This window comes from Natrix helvetica (genome assembly GCF_964273705.1).
Source record: "Natrix helvetica genome assembly, chromosome: 6".
NCBI classification, from domain to species: domain Eukaryota; kingdom Metazoa; phylum Chordata; class Lepidosauria; order Squamata; family Natricidae; genus Natrix; species Natrix helvetica.
The window spans coordinates 35,072,881-35,092,754 of NC_138553.1; the positions used below are offsets into that span (position 1 = coordinate 35,072,881).

Sequence of the window (19,874 nt, forward strand, 5' to 3'; positions counted from 1 at the left end):
CCTGTTTATTTTATTATCAGATGCTAAATTACTGGCAGTACTGAAGATACACACATTCCCTCTTTCTATGGGAACAACCTGACTTTATTTTCAAGAAAGCTTATTTTTATGACAAGCTTACAGATTCATTGAAGGGTCTGATCAGCCTCATTTGTCTGCCTGCTTGTGCACTGAGGGCAGAGAGGGCATATAGCAAGGTCTTTGCTTTTAAATTGACAGTATAAGGGGGGTCAATTGTACTATAATTTTTTCATTAATTCTGAAATGCTAATAGAGTCTATTGTTTTCTACAAAGCATAAGAGCTGATATACTCTAGCATCTAGTGATCAGATTGGAGAGGCATATTAAAAATTCAGAGTAGATTAATTTCCGGTATGAGCTTAAACTGGTTTGATACTGCAATTATGCTAAAATAACTGAAACTATCAATAGGAAACACCCAACAGTTTGAATCCTATCCTTGTATATTTACAAAACACAACACATGCCAAGAAAGCAAATTTTAATAAAATACAATTTTATAAGTCTAATGTTAGTTAAGTACAATACCAACAGTGAATCTGATTTTCATTTTTTTTCTAAACGAGTGAATTCAAAGACCATATAATCTTTTCCTAACTATCCATTGCCTGTATGTATGTATGTATGTATGTATGTATGTATGTATGTATGTATGTGTGTTACAACCCCTGGTATGCCCAAATATGTTGTAACACAAATACAAACCTATTTCCCTGGCCTAGCTGATAAGGAAGAGAGCCTGTGGCTTAGTGGCAATTACATCGGCCTAATATGCAATACAGCCCTGGTTCGATTCCCAGTAAGGGCATTATGGCTAGCTGATGAGACCTAAATAGATTGAAATAGATCTATACTAGTCTCCCTTTATTTATTTATCAGCACAAATACAACACACACACACACACAAAATATAATATATATAAAATATGAAAATAGCTGTATACATACATTCTGCCAGCATTCCTACTGCTTTGCACTTTTGTAGACGGCATTTCTGACACTTTCTCCTCATATACATGTCCATCTCACAGTTTCCTCCATTTTTACACTTGTATTCAGCACTTTTAGTGATACTCCTTCTGAAGAAACCTGAAGATATATGCAGAATAATATTTCAGATTTAAAACCAATACTAAAATGATTATTATATGAACACCACTAACTTAAGATGCTACTAGTTACACAAATGTGTTTTATAGATCACAGTAAAAGTTTTATCTAGCCTGAATTTCTAACTTGAGTATAATCGGTTAGTTCTAAAATATTGCATATTCTGTTATCCTCTCAGTGGGTTCATATGTCATGCTAAGTTATAGTCAACTTTACATATTTTGTTAACCCATAAGCCATCATTTACCAACCACATAGGCTGAACTACATATAGTAGACTGCATCTAAGTCATGGTAGTTTATCATGCTATTTGAACCAACTTACATGTTGTGCTGCATTGCAATGTACATTTGTTGGCTTTGGCTTAGGGTGTTCTGTTATTTCAGCCACAATAAGTTGCCATCTTTGGTGGATAGTTTCAAATATATGGTCCTGTCCTATTGTGGCAAAAAACTAAATAAATCCAGTTGCCTTTTGGGGAAAAAAAAACCACCTTTGAACAACCATGACCTGGATGGTTGAGAGTCTCCCTAGACAAATCCCAACTAAGCAGTAGATTAATGCACATGCATGTTTACTAAATAAGATTTATAGCTGAATCTATCATGCAAAGGCAGCCAAGAATTATCTCTATTCATTGCTTAACATCCTGGTAGTTTAGATGTATTTATCTTAACAATCAATTATTATCAGATCATTCTGCTGTTTACTTCTTTGTCTATAACTACTATTCTACACTATGTACAGTACATTGTAGTTTCTTTTCTAAGCCTTTTTAGATATTTTAGAACTCCCTCCCTTCGAATTAATTGGGACTTTCTTTTTTTATTTGCTGATTTATGACTGAATAAAAATTGATTAAATGATCGATTGATTGCAAAGGCGCCCTTTTCAGTTTGAGCAGGTTTTTTGAAAACTAGATTTTCTTAAGTACAATATTCTATACCACATATAGGCTTTTAAATCTACAAAGATATCTTCTGGAGAAATATTTCCTGCCAATTTAGAATAGAATGCTTGCTACTCTGCTCTGATTTGTTACAGAGTGTTATTTCTAACAATGTTCCTATATAGAGTATATGCAGGGAACAATGAGATACATGGAGCAAACATCTCTCAATCTTTCACTTGTGTGACCAACGGAGTAGATAGTTGTACTAGATTATTGCACGATATTAAATACAAAAGCTATTCCGGGTAAGGAAATTTTCTAGTTCTAGCAAGATAGATGCACTTGAAAGGAATTATAAGATCAATATACCTGCCCTGGTATTTGCATTTCCAATATTTGACAGATATATCTTTGCTAGCTTTGCTAGTGACAAATGCCACTCGTAAAACATTTTATACAGGTTTTCCTTGCAGGTAGTTGCCATTTATAATTCATATCCCAAACTTTTTGCCATTTATCTAATTCTATAGTATATCCAAAGTTTTTTTTTGCCCAAGCTATCATTGTTTCTTTCACTTGTTCATCTTCCATTTTAAGACTTAATAAATAGCTGTATATTTTCTTTATTAATTTTTCATTTGTTGCTAGTAATATCTGATCAAGTGTGGTTGGCTCTTTATAGAAACTACATGTCTTTGCATCTTTCTCAAATCTTGATTGCATTTGCAAATGTGGCCACCATGCTAGTTCCACCCCTTCGTTTTGTAATTCCGGTTTAGTTTTCAGTTCCCTTTTCTCATTCAAAATATTTTTATATGTTACGATTTTTTCCAAGTTTACAACATTTGGATGGATCAGTCCTTCCATTGTGGAAAGCCAGACTGGTATTTTCATGTAATTTTTTGTTCTAGCTTTTTTCCTTACCAAGAGTAGAGCATTCCTTACATAGTATCTTTGAAAATATCCATGTATTTTATTCTTTTCATACCACAAAAAGGCATGCCATCCCAACTAAAGATCACGTCCCTCCAGCAATAACAGCAGTCTTCTATTGCTGAGATTTATCCATTATTTCACCCAAGTTAATGCAGATGCCTGGAAATAGAGCTCCCAATCTGGCTACCTGAAGCCCCAATTGTTTTTTGATTCTTGCAGCATTTGCCCTCCTGACTTGATAGTGAAGCAAACCTACTTCGGAAGCTTTTGTTAAACAGTGAATGATCTTGTCACATAGGTCCATCTGTTTATTTATTTATTTATTATTCATGCTTCTAGACCGCCCCCTCTCCCAAAAGGGACTCGGGGTGGTGTACAGTCCATGCAAAATATATCAAAATACAATAAAAAATTGAATATGTACAGTTGGAATGGAGGAGGTTAAAAATGGAATTAAAAGAACTGTACAAAGCAGTATATATAAATATAGGTTTTTAAACCCCTAAAACACACACAATAAATTAAAAACAATACCCCTAAAATAACCAGTTAATAGTACATTTGCCAGGAGGGACAGTTGTAATTATGCCAGGCCTGCTAATCGGAACAGGTGAGTCTTCAATTTTTGCCGGAAGGAGCGGAGGTCAGTAGTGGTTCTAATGTCGGGGGGGAGGTCATTCCAGAGGGTTGGGCCCATCACAGAGAAGGCCCTACTCCTTGGTGTCGCCCGTTGGCATTGCCTAGTGGACGGCACCAGGAGAAGTCCCTCCTGGGACTTCTGGTAATCACACACAACCCTATTATAGTAATACTACTGACAGACATTTATGAATCTAAACAATATTTCTCAACCTTGGCAACTTTAAGGTATGTAGACATCAGTTCCCAGTTCCCATATAATTCGGGCATTATACAGACCGTATGTTTATGTTGGTTGTCTAATGTTTTGTTGTTCCTGCTTTGTTGTTTTATATGTACTGTCTGTACACCGCCCCGAGTCCCTGCGGGGAGAGGGGGGCGGTATATAAATTTAATAAAACTCAAAACTCAAACTCTGACAGAATTGGTAACCAGGGAATTCTGGAGTGTGTGTGTGTGTGTGTGTGTGTGTGTGTGTATTAAAGATGCCAAGGTTGAGAAGATCTGAACAATGGCTCTACCTTGGTTAAGTAGATGAATTCTATGCAATAGTTTGCCCTATTTTTTAAAAAAATTGTCCTACCTTTGCAGCCTTCACAAGTCAGGGCATTATAATGGTATCCAGACGCCTTGTCACCACAGACAACACACAGCTCTTTATCTTTTGTTCTTCCAGAGAGTAGACCCATTCGAGATTTCTTGGCTACAGGAATGTCTACCAGCTCTCTCTCCTTGGTTTGTAAGTTATTAGATGGCATTTTTTCAAGTTCATACATTACAGGGGAGTGCCATTCTTCAGATTGTTGAGGATGAAGACTAAAACTTGAATAATAAGGTGGTAAAGTGATTGGAGGCTGCATTGGGCAAAAATGCATAGTGTTGTACTGTGAGTAGGATGACACATCAGTATCTTTCGCTGCAGAAATCATTGGATCCGGATGTACACCTCAATAAGAACACAAGATATGTTTCTAAGTCAATCTTCTAGGAACAGTTATTTTCACTAAAAATAAATATTGCCATTTTTTCCTCTTGTACATGCTTGCAGTGAATATTAATGTTCAATCATCCTGAACTGAGATTGCTCTGTGTGCTTGGATGGGTCTAAATATAGTGATACCTTGGATTAACAGATTTGTGATATGAGGTGGATGCATACTTCATTTAGGCAGCCTCCTGATTTTATAGATTAAATAACGGTGTTGCCCTTTATACTGATTTTTTTCTGCATATGGCAGGAGTTTTGTCAATTACATGATCATACAGATTAAGCATATTGATGAAAATGACAGATATGAATTTAATAGACATTTCACATTAGTAGATATCCTCTCCCCTGAGTGGTCTATTAAACTGAGATTGTACAGCAGGGGTCCCCAACCCCCAGTCTGTGGACTGGTACTGGGCTGTGGCATGCCAGAAACGAAACCGTGCAAACAAGCGAAGCCCCAGTTGCGGGATGCAGGCAGCACATGAAACCACGCCCCCCCTGGTCCACAGAAAAACCTCTCTCCACAGAACCAGCCCCTGATGCCCAAAAGGTTGGGAGCCTCTGTTCCACCGTGATGGATCTACAGCATACATTTAAAAAAAATAAATGGGTTTCTTTTTTCTCATTAACTTCGCTGGATCCTCTTGACATGCTCATTCCTTTTAGATTTGGTTGGGTGTCTGTGGATGTGTATATAAACTTTATGTAGGAAGAAGATGTCTATGCCAAATGTGCTATAAATATTGTCCTATAAATTGGGTTTGTTTTTTGGATATGTATTTAATTTCTTTTTAACTTTCGGGATGTGTGTTTTTTAATGTTGTACGCTGCCCTGAGTCCTTTGGGAGAAGGGCGGCATATAAATCAAATAAAACAAACAAACAAACAAACAAACAAGATGAGGGGACTATACACAGAGGTGGGATTGAACATTTTTAGCAATCGGTTCTCTGCCCAGTTGCTGGGTGGGCGTGGCCATGGGGGCATGGCCTAGTCAGCTTCCTGCACCATGGGGGGGGGGGATTTTCTCCCTCCCCATGCTCCAAAGGGTTTTTTTTTAGCCTCCGGGAGGGCGCAAATGGCTTCCCCTGGGCTCTGGAGGCCAGAAACATGCCCGTTTTCGGACTTCTGGTACTTCAAGACGCCTGCTTTTCAGCCTTCCAGAGCCTCCGTGTGGGCCCTGCACTTACCTTGCATCCAAAGCGGGCTGCGTGGAGACTCCAGGAAGGGGCGGGGTGGGGTGGGTGGGGTCAGCCAGTCCTTGCAATTTTAATCTGGTTCGGCAAACCAGATTAAAATCAACATCTCGATCACCGGTCTAAACCGGCTGAATCCACCCCTGACTATACACATATACAACACATATGCCAATTAATGGTGGATTGCAGGGCTTCTAGTAACGGCTGGAAGGCATTCTTTAAAAGTAGAAGGGAATGATTCAATAGATTGCTATCTTGTCTCCTCCCCTTTCCTAGGTGAGAGATTACTCAGCTTTCCAAAGAAAAGCCTCTCTTTTTCTCTGTCCCTCCCCACTCCTACCCCAAAGATGTTTACATAGTGGAATGAAAATGGTTGTGTGTCCATCTAGCTCTTGATTCTAAATATTGAACTGCCAGTTGCTAAAACTGCATGAGTGCATTTGCTGACAAAATCACATATAAATATTGCTAGACTCCAATGTGGGCGACTTGTATTGTGTGAACAGAATCAATGCATTTGAAATTATGATTAAATATTTCTAAATGGACTCAACTCAGTGCAAAAACAGTTGCTCTATTCATTTCTCAGTATAAATATTTATAGGAACCATTGTAAAAGTACAGTGCTGAAAATCTGAAATTACTACTTTCTTACAGTTGTTATTTTTCTTTTCAATGAAGGCTGCAATTTGATTTCCACTAATAAAACATTCCTTTTTTACTACATAATTAACATCCTATATTTGTATTCCTTAAATTTATCTGACACTTTCAAAAGCCATTGAAACTAATAGCTTTGCTAAATAAAACATTTCAATAGTTAATTATGAATCTTACACACTGGCATTACAAGGAGTAACAGATGCAAATTCTTTCAAGCAGTATCAAATTAGATTATTTCTGATCTGATCTTGGTAGCCGTTTCCTTTGTTTTTCCTTTCCCAGACATCCTGACAAACTAACCCAGACATATTTTAGACTAGAATAAAGACCAAACCTGTAGTTAGGATATAATCAGTATGTCATTGCGTTATTTAAGCAAATTATGGTCAAATGAATGAGTAAATGTATTCTGAAAACACAATAAATAAATAAATAAATAATTGATGCAATATTGTTTTTTACAATTATCTTAAATCATTTTTCTTTTTCTCTTATACAAGTGGGAGGAGTTTTCAGAGGAGTAGGACCGAAGCCATATGAGGTTGGTATTGGTCAGGATAAATGTATACGGTATTATATTATTTTTAGTTTGGGGGACAAAAAATATATATTTAAAACTTTAAGTTTTTGTTACATCATTTGCATTCATAAAGAACACTTTTTAAAATGTAAGCTATGGACTACAAAAGAAAGATTGACTGCTTTCTAAAGAACCATTAAATGCTACTAGCTTATTAATTCATTTAATAAAATTATGGAACAAACACTAGTTTTACTAGTGTAAACACTAGTAAGTGATCTTGGTTATCCTTTTTAAATCAAATAAACATTGTAATAATGATAATAGTATTCATCACAATATGAGGGTTTGATATTTGCAAATGCAAGTAGATAAATAGGTACCACGTAGGTAGGAAGGTAACAATATTCTATGCGCCTCAGCATTTAGTCATGCTGGCCATATGACTACAGAAGTGTCTTCAGACAATTATGACTCCCTTGGCTAAGAAACGGAGATGAGCACCGCCCCCTAGAGTCAGACATGACAGGAGAGGGGAAACCTTTTCCATATTAATCCCAATATTATTCACAATTGTAATGTTGTTTTATCAAATTATCAAACGTTAATATGCTTGAGTCTTATTATATTTTAATTTCCCAAACCAAGTACTCTACATGTTTTAGAGTATTTTCAACCTACCTATGCTGATTGGGGCAAGATGACAGCTGTAGTCTAATACATCTTGAGGACACCAGGAAGGAGAAGATAGGTCTACCACAAATCAAAAACAAGAGGAACCAAAATCAACATATTAGAAATCATTTTGTAGAGTAAGAAAATGCTCACTAGATAGTTCCAAGCTGAGTTAGTTATACATACAAAAAAGAAATAATAGTATTAGGTTATAATACATCAGAGTCTAGGCATGGTTTCTGTTAGATACTTGCTCTAACTACAGTGGTTTCCAGCAAGGTCCTCTGTTCCGATGGGAACAGAGGTTTAATCCTATTGGTTAAAGACTCCCTATAAAAGGGCTGCTGTCAGACTCAAACTTCGCTGGATTGTTCTCACTTGTTGTACTTAATAAAGAGCTGTTGTTACCGTTAAGCCTGTGTGTGCCTATCCATTACCCAATCTAACACTGGCAACGAGGGTGGGATTGGAAGGCAACTAGGCGAACTGAAGAGCATAGCAATCCAGCAAGTACATCCAGCCCGGAGCTCAGCACGGCTTCGAGCAGCCATTTTTGAGTGGCAAATGCAAAACAGCCTCTGAACACAAAATGGCCATGGACGCCCCACCGACTCCGTATGACCCAGCCACCGAGCACTGGGACTTGTACATGCTATGATTTGACTGCTTCCTCAAGGCAAACGACCTCATGGGCCTTTCTGAAGGCTGCAAGAAGAACATGTTCCTTGGGTACCGTGTTCGAGACGGGGAAAGACCTCTCTGAGCCGACACCTCTACAATCAGTCGCCTGGTCCGTGCTTCAGCAGACGCTGAGGACCCACTATGCGCCCAAGCCGTCCAAGCACGTTTGCCAGCATGAATTTAACATCAGAAACCAGAAGGAGGGTGAATCAATTAACGAGTACGTTGCGGCGCTCCACAAGGTCGCAGCGTACTGTGAATTCCGAGACCTGGACGAGCTGATTTTGGACCGCATAATTTGCAGTGTACGGGGCATTAATCTACAGAGGAGGTTACTCGCTAAATCTAACCTCACTCTGCAGATCGTCTTGGATGAAGCCAGGGCATCCGAATCAGCCGTCAAATCTACAGAGACTCTGCAGCGCCAAAGCGCTCCACAAGATGTGCAAAAGAGTACACGCGTACATCGCGAGGCTGCAGAGCCCGAGAGCTCAGAAGGTAAAGAAGACAGCTGCCGCATATGCAGTAGCCGTGCCCAGCCAGCACGCAAATTCAAACCGTGTCTCCTGCCTTGCGCTAGCTACGGAGGAGACCATGCCAGATTGGCTTGCCGTTTCTGCAATGCAACCTGCCAGCACTGCGAGTGAAAGGGGCACATCACCAAGGTGTGCCGGAGCAAATTCCCTGCCACTGCCTTGTAGCTTAGAAGCGCACCAAACTGCCAACAGAGGCTCAACCAAGGGCCCTGGCAGAAGCCACCACAGCACTCAGAGGGCGACAATAGAGTCACCTACCACACGTCAATCGGTCAAGTCCACACCAGGCGGCCAAAAAAGCTGAAGGTCACAATCTTCATCGAGGACTCTCCATGTGAGATGAAGATTGACACCGGGTCATCACTGACCATCATACCGTGGTCTACCCTAAAGCAGGCTATCCCTAGCCTAAAGAAGCAGCATCTTCGCACCCCTGACATCCGCTACACAATTACCAGGGAAACAGGGTCCCCATCGTGGGCCAAGGCACCTTCCAGGTGACGTTCAAGCAGTTCAGAGGGAAACTCCCAGTGACAGTGGTCAGCGGCAACCTGCAGAGCTTCCTAGGGCTAGATTGGTTCCAAGCCCTGGGCCTAGAGGTGACCGGTATCAATGCCTTGAAAGATGATGGCGCTGAAGTCATCTTTAAGGAGTTCAAGGATGTCTTCAGCACCGGTCTGGGTAAGTATGTGGGGACTCCAATTTCCTTTAGTTTGGACCCCAACATAGCCCCAATAAGGCTAAAACCCAGGAGAGTACCTTTTGCTCTCCGCCCCAAAATTGACAGGGAAATTGACAAGCTCGTAGGCCAGTCGATCACGCATGCTGGTAGACCCCTATTTGACCACCTGTCAAATCTAACGAGTCTGTCCGCATCTGCGCAGACTACAAGTGCACAATAAATAAAGCGCTACAACAAAGCGCCTACACAGTACCCATTGTATAGCACCTCCTTCATTCATTAGGCCCCAGAAAATTTTTCACTAAATTGGACATGGCGCAGTCATACCAACAATTGCCTGTAGATGGTGCTACGGCGGAGGCCCAAACCATTGTGATGCATAGGGGTGCATTCAAATGTCAGCACCTGCAATTCGGCGTTAGTATCGCCCCTGGACTGTTCCAAAATGTCATGGAACAGCTTTTGCAGGGGATTCCAGGAGTCATCCCCTATTTCGACAACATCTTTGTATCGGCTGCAAACGAGGCACAACTTTTAAAACGTGTACAAACTGTTTTGGCTCGAATTAGAGACAAAGGCCTCCATCTCAAAAAAGAGAAATGCCAAATTAACGTCCCAAGGGTTGAATTCTCAGGGTACCTAATCGATGGCTCTGGGATTCACCCGACCACACAAAAAATCAAAGCAATTCAGGATGCCCCCACACCTCACAATCAAACCGAGCTGCAGGCGTTCCTCGGGCTAGTTAATTTCTACAGCGTCTTTCTTAAACAGAAAGCCACCATTGCTGAGCCCTTACACCGTCTCCTGGCTAAGAACGCAAAGTGGTCCTGGGGCAAAGCCGAGGCAGCCGCATTTGCTGCGGTAAAACAACTCTTGTTGGCGGATTCCTTCCTGGTACAGTACAGCCAGTCCCTGACATTGGTGCTGACCTGCTTCCCCATTCGGCATCGGCGCCGTACTCAGCCACTACATGCCCAATGGAACCGAAGCCCCTATTGCATTTTACTCCTGGACCTTGTCTGCCGCAGAGTGGTCAGTGGTCAGAGCGGGCAGCCAGCTGGACAGTGAGGCTTTGTCTGCAGTGGCCAGAGTAAAGAGGTTCCATGAGTATCTATATGGCTGGGACTTCGAACTGGTTATGGACCACAAGCCGTTGTTGGGCTCACTTGCTGGGGACCGAACTACCCTAGTGTCATTATCACCCTGCATGACCAGATGGACCATCTTCCTAGCTGCCTACTCCTACCGTCTCATCTACCAACCAGGCTCCACGTTGGGGCACGCTGATGCTCTCAGCCACTGCCCACTGCCTGAACTTCTTGCTGACCCTATCCCCGAGACGCCAGTCCTCCTCATTGACTGCCTTGAGACTGGGCCTGTCTCGTCCAGTGACATTGCCCATCACTCTGCAAAGGAGTCCACCATCAAGCAAATTTTGAACTGGGTGTGGAGGGGGTGGCCCCAGGGGCCTGTTGGGGCTGATTTCAAAATGTATTTTGCCAAATGCAATGAGTAATCGGTTGTAAATGGCTGTTTACTATGGGGAGGACCGGGTTGTTGTTCTACCCAAACTGCGCATTGCAGTATTAGAGGCTTTACACGTAGGGCATCCTGGAATTGTCAAGCTGAAGTCTTTGGCTAGGAGTTACGTGTGGTGGCCTAACATGGACAGGGAGATCGAAGAATGGATGGCTACCTGCACACCGTGCCAGGAGTCCAGACCAGCTCCCCCAGAGGTGCCCGCTAAGGAGTGGGAGCGACCTCAAGCACCATGGTCTAGGGTGCATATTGACTTTGCTGGCCCAGTTCATGGCCAGACATTTCTCGTAGTTGTGGACGCCTACTCGAAATGGTTAGAAGTAGTCCTGATGACCTCCACTATGGCAGAAGTGGTCATCAAGGTGCTACGGAGACTTTTCTCCATGCACGGCCTGCCTGACGTCTTGGTCTCTGACAACGGGCCCCAATTCACGGCCATGCAATTTGAGACCTTCCTAGCAGCTCAGGAAATCAGGCATGCCTTGGTCGCGCCATTCCATCCAGCCCCCAATGGTCAGGTGGAGAGAATAGTGAGATCTGCAAAAGAGGCCCTCTGTAGGATGGGCCCCGGGAGATTGGGAAACAGGAGTTGACCACTATTTGCTAATTCAGCACATCACACCCAGTGCCACTACAGGGAGAAGTCCCTCCGAGCTTCTCATGGGTCGCCAGCTAAGGCCCCACTCAGACCGTCTACAACCCAATTATTCTGCCTCATCGCCCCCAGACTCCACAAGCAAGATTCGGACATTTAGCGTAGGGGATTCGGTATACGCCCACAACTACGCTGGGGGAACTCTGTGGATTTCTGCCACAGTGATAGGCATCACCAGCCCTCGCTCTTACTTCCTAGAGCTCGAAGATGGTAGGAATTGGAGAAGGCATATTGACCAACTCCGTGGCCGCCTCTCCAACTCCACTCTTAGACAACCAGAGGTAACTGCTGAACGAGTTAGCCAAAGCCCTACCCAAATGGAGCAAACACTCACTCCTTCCACGGCCAGCTCAACCCCGAGGGTACCGGGAAACTTATCTGGTTTTGTTGCAGGCCTGCAGCAAGCTCCAAGTGAACCGGCTCTAGAAGCTCCAGCCGTGGCCTGTGAAAGGTGCCAGGAGCTTCCACCAAGTGGAGCTGTGGAGCAAATAGGTCCGTCCGACCTGTCCAAGGAAACCCCTCCTACTGAACTGCGCAGGTCAGGCAGAGCTACCCAAAAGCCCACCTACCTGCATGACTACGTAACAAGTAGGATTGTTCCATCCAAGAGGGGAGGAGTGTTAGATACTTGCTCTAACTACAGTGGTTTCCACCAAGGTCCTCTGTTCTGGGGGAAACAGAGGTTTAATCCTATTGGTCGAAGGGTCTGACAGCTCCCTATAAAAGGGCTGCTGACAGACTCAACCTTTGCTGGATTGTTCTCACTTGCTGTACTTAATAAAGAGCTGTCGTTACCGTTAAGCCTGTGTGTGCCTATCCATTACCCAATCTAACAGTTTCATTATAACTGCTATAAAATTATCCTATCTAATATTAAGAATAGCAAATGAGTAAGTTGGCATGATATCTTACCTTTTAAGAGCATTCCAGTTTGACAATTTAAGTAGAGTTCCTGAAAATTTTGTAATTTTGTAATATGGTTTTTCGTCTGCTTTCTTAACTTCCAAACCTCTAATTCCAAATGATGTAAAACTTCCTCTCAGACCAGCCAAAGAAACAGTAGGGCAGAGGTCACACAGTTTACTGATTAACTTTATTATGAGAAATAAGTTGAGAAACTAGCTATGACAATTGTCCAGCCCAATTTGGTGAAATTTAGAAAAATTGCTCTCAGAAGAAGCATTCATAACTATAGGCTTGCCTGCTGTATTATTTCTTGTTTTTCTAATGAATTATTCAAATGCTGCCTGATAAAATAAGCCAATCAACGAATATATTATAATTCACAATGGAAAATAATTATATAAAAAGTTTATCCCTAAGGCAAGGACTACTGAAACCATTACTGAAACTGCTGGGGGAAATGAGCTGCTTCATGAAGATGGCTTGTTGTAACAGCCAGCAAGTGAATATGATCGTGTTGTAAATAGGTCAATTGCTTGATACCAAATTATCTTTTTCGCCTTGTATTTGCCAGAGTTGTTTCTAGAGAAGGACTGCTCTTTGCCTCATGGGAAACACATGTTATTCTTCCCCTCCCACCAAGATAAGAGATCTATTGGTAGAATCACCTCCGTGTTAACAATATAAACTCAATATAAACAATATATACTCTCATCTGGTTATTTTAAGGGTAATGTTTTAATTTTTAATCGTTTTTAATCATTTTTAGGGCTTTTAGACCCATATTTATTCTTCTGTACAGTACTCTTAATTTTAACCTCCTCCACACACATATATATATGTATATTTATAGTTATATTTATATTTGTATTTTATCTGTTATTTGTTGTGTGGACTGTAAACCGCCCCGAGTCCCTTTTTGGGAGAGGGGGCGGTTTAGAAATGCGAAGAATAAATAAATAAATAAACAACTTGATTCAAGCATGTTTATAAGCAAAGGAATTATGGAGGAGGACTTTTCATCGTGTCTCAAGTTGGCCAAATGCTTTATGCTGTTGCTGGCCATCAGTATGTTGCAATCAGCTTTTTGTGCAATGCAGCCCTGCTACCAGCTGGGCTCCCCCTCATCTCACTGGCCAGTGGTTCTGAATCCAAATTGAGTGATCTGCTGCCATGTTAGCTGCCTGCCACTGACAAAAGGTGAGGGTGAAATTAACTCCTGCCAAAAAGAATTAGTGTCCAGAAAAACATGGTGAGGAATACTGAGGAGTTACTGATTACCATGCAAAAATATCCAAAGAAGATAATTGCATTTACTATATAGCTTATTTGTTGTATACCTATGTCCAAATAATGCTAACAATGTAATATATGGGGGAAATGCTATTTACTTGAACTATTTTACCGTTCATTATATAAAAAACAGAGCTGTGCGCACACACACACACACACACACACACATACACACACACACACACACACACAGAGAGAGAGAGAGAGAGAGAGATTGTGATTGTATTTTATGCACTCTCAGAAAATCTTTTCTATACTAAAACCTGATGTCACCTGCTCATTGCTTGCAAAACCCATCTATTCTTATCTTTTGGCTAAGTTGATGGGATGCTCTTATATGCTGACAGCTGAAAACAGAGAAGCGGTGACAGACTAAAGGAAGTATTATGAGGCAGATGGAAAGATAAACAGCTGAGGGGAAGAGGCAGAGAGCAGAAAGAATACAGACATTGAAAGAATGCAGAAGTATCACAAACAGTTAACATCCCTTCCCATCTTCCTCATCGTCAAGACTTCATTCCAGATCACCACATTCTTTCATCTATAAGTATACTGTATTTTCAAACAAAACAAAAGGAAAGGGAAAGGAAAGGGAAGGGAAGGGAAGGGAAGGGAAGGGAAAGGACAGGACAGGACAGGACAGGGAAGGAAAGGAAAGGACAGCTACACTAGAGTTTATGAATTTTTCACCTGACTAAATGTTTGACTAAATGTAAATGTTGCTGAATGATGGAGAAGACATTTAGAATAGAATAGAATGACAGAGTTCGAAGAGACCTTGGAGGTGTTGGTTGAAACACAGAATTGATAAAAGAGAATACTTGTGGCTGAAGGTTAAACTCAGGGTTAGACAACAGTGGGGTCCTTGGTGGTCTCAGAGCTTGGTGGTTTTCCTTCAGACATTTCATTGCCAAACTAGGTAACATTAACAAAATATTTCCAAGAAACCCACCAAGCTCAAAGAGCACCAAGAACTATGGAATAGTTGAGCAACTGAGGACTCTGAATTCCTGGATGTTCAGTAATTAGACTGCAATCTTTTTTTTACATTGAACAAAACACAGTCAACATTCATCTCCATACTGCCTGCACTGACTGATACTTGCTATCCAGGATTTTAGACAGAGACTTTTTAGTGAAGGGCTAATGAGTATATGTGTTCTCCTATTGCATTAATAGTGGGATTTACCACTGAATTGCCTTATTTTCTTTAATTTTATTTAGTTATTTACTGTGTTATTATTCATTCATTTTATAGCATCGACAAAAACTAACTGAGGGCATTCCTAAAAATAGTCAATTGGTTAAAATGATAGACTTTATTTATTTATTTATTTATTTATTTATTTATTTATTTATTATTTCCTGCCTTTGTTATATTTAAGAGATAACTCAAGGTGGCAAATATATCCAACATACCTTCCTATTTTCCTCACAACAACAACTCTGGGAGGTAGATTGGGCTGAGAGTGACTGGCCCAAGGTCACCCACTTGGCTTTCATGGCTAAGGTGGGACTAGATTGATTGTCTCCCTCTTTCTAGCCTGGTGACTTAACCATTAGACCAAACTGACTCTGTTAGCTTTTTTTCATTATAAATATTGTATTGCTATGAATGTAAGTTCTGATTTACCAAATAAACTAGGTCCTTCAGAAAGAGAAAATCCATCTGCGGAAGATAGCTGGGGATGGTTGATCAAGTTCATCTCCGATGCCATAGAATCTTTAATGTAAGATTTGCAAACAGCGATGAAACCTAACAACAAGAAATATTATTAGACAAAAATTACAAAATATTGGGACTTGCTGATCAAAGCTGAATGCTTATGGGGGAAAATGTTGTTACAGCAATTGTGCCTGGAGCCCTTGAAGCAATACTTCAAGCATATCTAGAAATATTAAATTTATTAGATGTTGATTTTACAAAAAACCAAACAAACCCACCACCCTGTTTGGAACTGCCTATATTCTTTGAGTCTGTCTTAATAATTCTTAGATCCTTGGTTAAGACTTGACAGCAAATAAAAATAATTCTTACAAGAACAGAACAAATTACATTCTTCCAAGTGGATCACCCCAGTATGTAATACTGTAATGTGATTGTTTTCAGCAGTGGTGCAATTCAGCCGGTTCCATCTGGTTCAAGCGAACTGGTAGTGGTGGCGGTAGGAGGCTCCACCCCCCCTGCCCAGACATCATCATGTCCCATTTTTTATGCTCTGTGCATGCGCGGAAGGTCCTGCGCATGTACGGAGGTATGCATGTGCTCACATTTGCGAACCTGTAGCGAAGATAAGTTGATTTCACCCCTGGTTTTTAGACTAAGAGACTTCCCATTTTTAAAATGGATATACTTGCCTAAACTCATACTGGAAAGCACTACTGCCAGATCATACAATCTTTCTCCATTAACAATCAATATGCCATTATCCATGAAGGCATTCTCAGTTACTGCTATTGTGGGCAGTGTTGAAAGAGAGCTGTTTTAGACTATGATAGCCAAAAAATTAGGGATTAGGTAGCACTTTTTCTGACACATTTTATTTAAAAATTATAACATTTCAGGAGTTGTTGCTTACTTCATCAGATGCTTAGTCAATATTGATATGACATGCTTCAAACAGATTCATATGTTGGTGGAAATATTCCACACTTTTAACAAACTCATCTATTCATTGCATTTATTAACCTTCATCCATGGGCTACTATATTTAAGGTGTCTCACAGTCAAACACCAATGTGCTAGAAAATACAAAATTACTGGAAGTGTTGTGGTGGACATTAGAATGTCTGAACTGAGATATAATCTAACATACTGTTCACAGGCTCTGTTCTGATAATATTTATCAGACATTTCCAGTATACTAATATTATATTAGTATTGTATTATTATAATCTATGTATTATAGAGAACAATTCAATCATACATTTTGATTTTGAGAGCTATCTTTGTCTCATTGGCAGGGTAAAAAATACATTAGCAAATATTTTGAATATAATTTCAAGTATTCATTATTTCCAAGATATATATTTATTGATGGTCAAGTAAACTCTGTAAAATCAACTGGTCATTTCTACATAAGCATAACATTTCACTAGATGTTAGTAGTGCCATATTCAAGCCTTTTTCAATCTTGAATCTCTAGCTGTATACGAAGTAAAATTCCAAAGCTTTTGCAATCTTGGAAAAAAATCTGGGAGATGTAAACCTCACAAATCTGAAGACACGTGATTTACAACAAACCACTTTGGCCATTTACAGCTGTTTTGTATTAAAATTATAAAATTAAAATTTACACTTATTTTATTATACAATTGTCTGTTAATACTGTTTACATAAAATAATCTAACTTTCTTTGCACAACTATGTATCTCTATGAAAGCTTTCTATTACTTTTCTTGTATGAACCTTTATGGCTTTTGTCTAGAAAGTAAGGCCAAATTCTTAGTGGTTGAGTTTGCATCCTGGTTTATTTCACCATTATTAATCAAATTAATCTCACTTGGCTGGGTCCACAAATTACACCAAATCAAAGTCAGATAAGCTACATTATGGCTTAATGTAATGTGTGAATTCAATCCATATATTTCAGTTTTGTTCACTGAAATTTATTGAAATGTCAGTCAATCAAATCCATTCATATTTTTATCTTTGGATAGAAATATACATCAATTAAGTGTTTGCATTAAAACATTAGATAAGGTAAAAATGGCTATTGCACTTAAGGTGACCCACTGTCTTAGATGTACTGAGCATTGACAATCATTGGCTTCATTTGTGTTCTGATATTTTATTGCAGCCTCTGTGTATGGTGTTGTGCTGTTGCCCATATTTTTAATTTTATTTTAAAGTAAGACAAACCCATGAGAAACTAGTGAATAAAGAATGACATTCTCTTAGAGTATTTGTACATTCAATTAAATGTGTCCCTTTAGCAACCAAAATAATAGCATTGTCATTTGTCAGAGCTATGTGATCATTAGCAGAATCAATCAGATTCTATGGAAAACATTTATACTAAGAAAGTAATGTAAAGACAAGTTTTATATTTCCTCTTAAAAGAGAGATAAAAGCACATACTGAATAGTAATGATGAAATATTTAGTGATATTAATATCAAATTCTCACAAGTATTTTTTTAAATATTGGAGGAAAGAAAAAAGGATTATCAGAACCACTGAATTGGAAGTGGCTACTATAATAAAGAAAATTCATTCCACCTTTGTCAATAAAATTAATGCTAAAAAGAATACTGAAAGATGATTTTGCATTGCACAAGATACTATGCTTGTGAATTCATAATATTAATTAATTTTTTCCTTTCATATTACATACCATGGTAAAACTTCACATTTTGGGATCGGCAGCAGAAATATAAAACAAATATCAAATTTCATCAGGACACTTGCTAAATTTAATGAAAAGATTATCATAAGCCAATTTGAAAGTTTATGTAATTATTATTTAATATGTAATCAATCATCAATATATTTTGACAATGAGAAAAACAGTGCTTTGGCAGTTAATCCCCACAGATTAACGCACATTCTATTTTATTTAAATGAGTTCTTTATCACACATTAAATAAATAATAATGCCCTGTTTTTCACTTTATTGCAAATTCTTGTACTAATTCATGTGTTAGTAGTTAGCTTCCAATAAGATGAAATGAATGAAATTGCAGAAAACAACACACGCAAAATTATGAATTATCCAAACTACAAGCATTAGTAAATAGCAATTTATACCTGATAACTTGCTGTGTTCATAGAATCGGCAATTTTGCTTTAAATTGAAACTCCTAATGATTTTTCAGCAGGAACATTTTTGTTTTGATTTTCACTTTCACGGGATTGTTCAGTGAAAACATGACCACTTTAGCTGACTTCTCCCTTCTTCATTGACTCATTTCTGCAGGAGACAAAGTTTACTCATTAACAGTACTTTCTATCTAAACAGGTTTGAAATGCAGGAACTTTATAAAACTGGATACCACACAGTTCCTGGGCAGGATATGTTGCTTATCCTGATTGGTTGAAGATTCTTGTTGGGCAGTAACTAAAAAGTATGTTGACAAATGCCAGCTTATGCTTCTTTGAATAAGATAACCAAAAGAGATCAAGGCCAAGTGGAATTCCAGGTATTGAAAAAGGCAGAAAATAGAAATAGAACAGCTATGCCTATTTAACAACTGTTTAATTGTAACCTAAATATTCTGAAAACAAGTTATTTAACATCACAATGATAATCTGATCTGATCACTAATATGGATGCCATCCAGAAATGCCAAATAAAAAGTCTACAATTCCCGTCCACATAGTCACAGCTAAGAAATGTACACATTCATCTTGCACTGAGATTAAGAAAGATTTAGCCTAATAAATATCAGGTGAATGTTTATATATATTTATTTATTCTTGCAGAACTCTTTAAATTATTTCTGTGTGAAATGTGTAAAGGGTAGATCATTATCAGAACATCATTTGGCTGAATCCAACCAAACATGGATTATTCCAAAACATAGTTGCCAATTAAATGCCAGGTTAATAGGACATGAACAAAATAGACTCCTTTACTTCAGATCTCAAAAAACTGAGAACAGATCTTAATAGACAGAGCTACTTCCTCAGAAATCTATACAATTCATAATTTTATGAATGAAATCCATGCACGGATTCATACACCTCCTCACACACCTGTTAGCATATGGGGAGACAAGAACTATAGGAAAGGAGGAAATGTAGCTTGATAACAGTAATGTCTGTTTCTTTCTGATATGTAAAGTGATAAGATGGAATACATTGGACTAGAACTCAAAGAAATCAAAATTATATATCAAAATAACATTTTAAAATATATTTTGTCATCCATCTATCATTCCTACCATTTTGAAACATCCTTCTATAATTTTAAATGTTGTCTGCTTTTACACT

The 19,874-nt window shown here is 39.2% G+C and overlaps 1 protein-coding gene across 4 annotated transcripts in view; it reads right to left on the reverse strand.

The window, feature by feature from the left end:
- The window catches only part of NR1H4 (nuclear receptor subfamily 1 group H member 4), a 39,228-nt gene extending 20,344 nt beyond the window's left edge, over positions 1-18,884 (reverse strand). The window contains exons 1-5 of one of the 4 annotated variants that reach the window (XM_081957912.1): positions 18,690-18,884; positions 15,574-15,696; positions 7,655-7,726; positions 4,184-4,546; positions 971-1,111 (exon numbers count right to left, since the gene is read on the reverse strand). In XM_081957912.1, the coding sequence (XP_081814038.1) occupies positions 971-1,111; positions 4,184-4,546; positions 7,655-7,726; positions 15,574-15,658 (661 nt within the window). In that variant the 5' untranslated portion in view covers positions 15,659-15,696; positions 18,690-18,884. Of the gene's footprint in view, positions 1-970; positions 1,112-4,183; positions 4,547-7,654; positions 7,727-12,656; positions 12,761-15,573; positions 15,697-18,689 lie in introns of those variants that run through there. The other 3 variants (XM_081957913.1, XM_081957914.1, XM_081957915.1) reach the window with 3 other exon arrangements.
- Between the last annotated feature and the right edge of the window lie 990 nt (positions 18,885-19,874).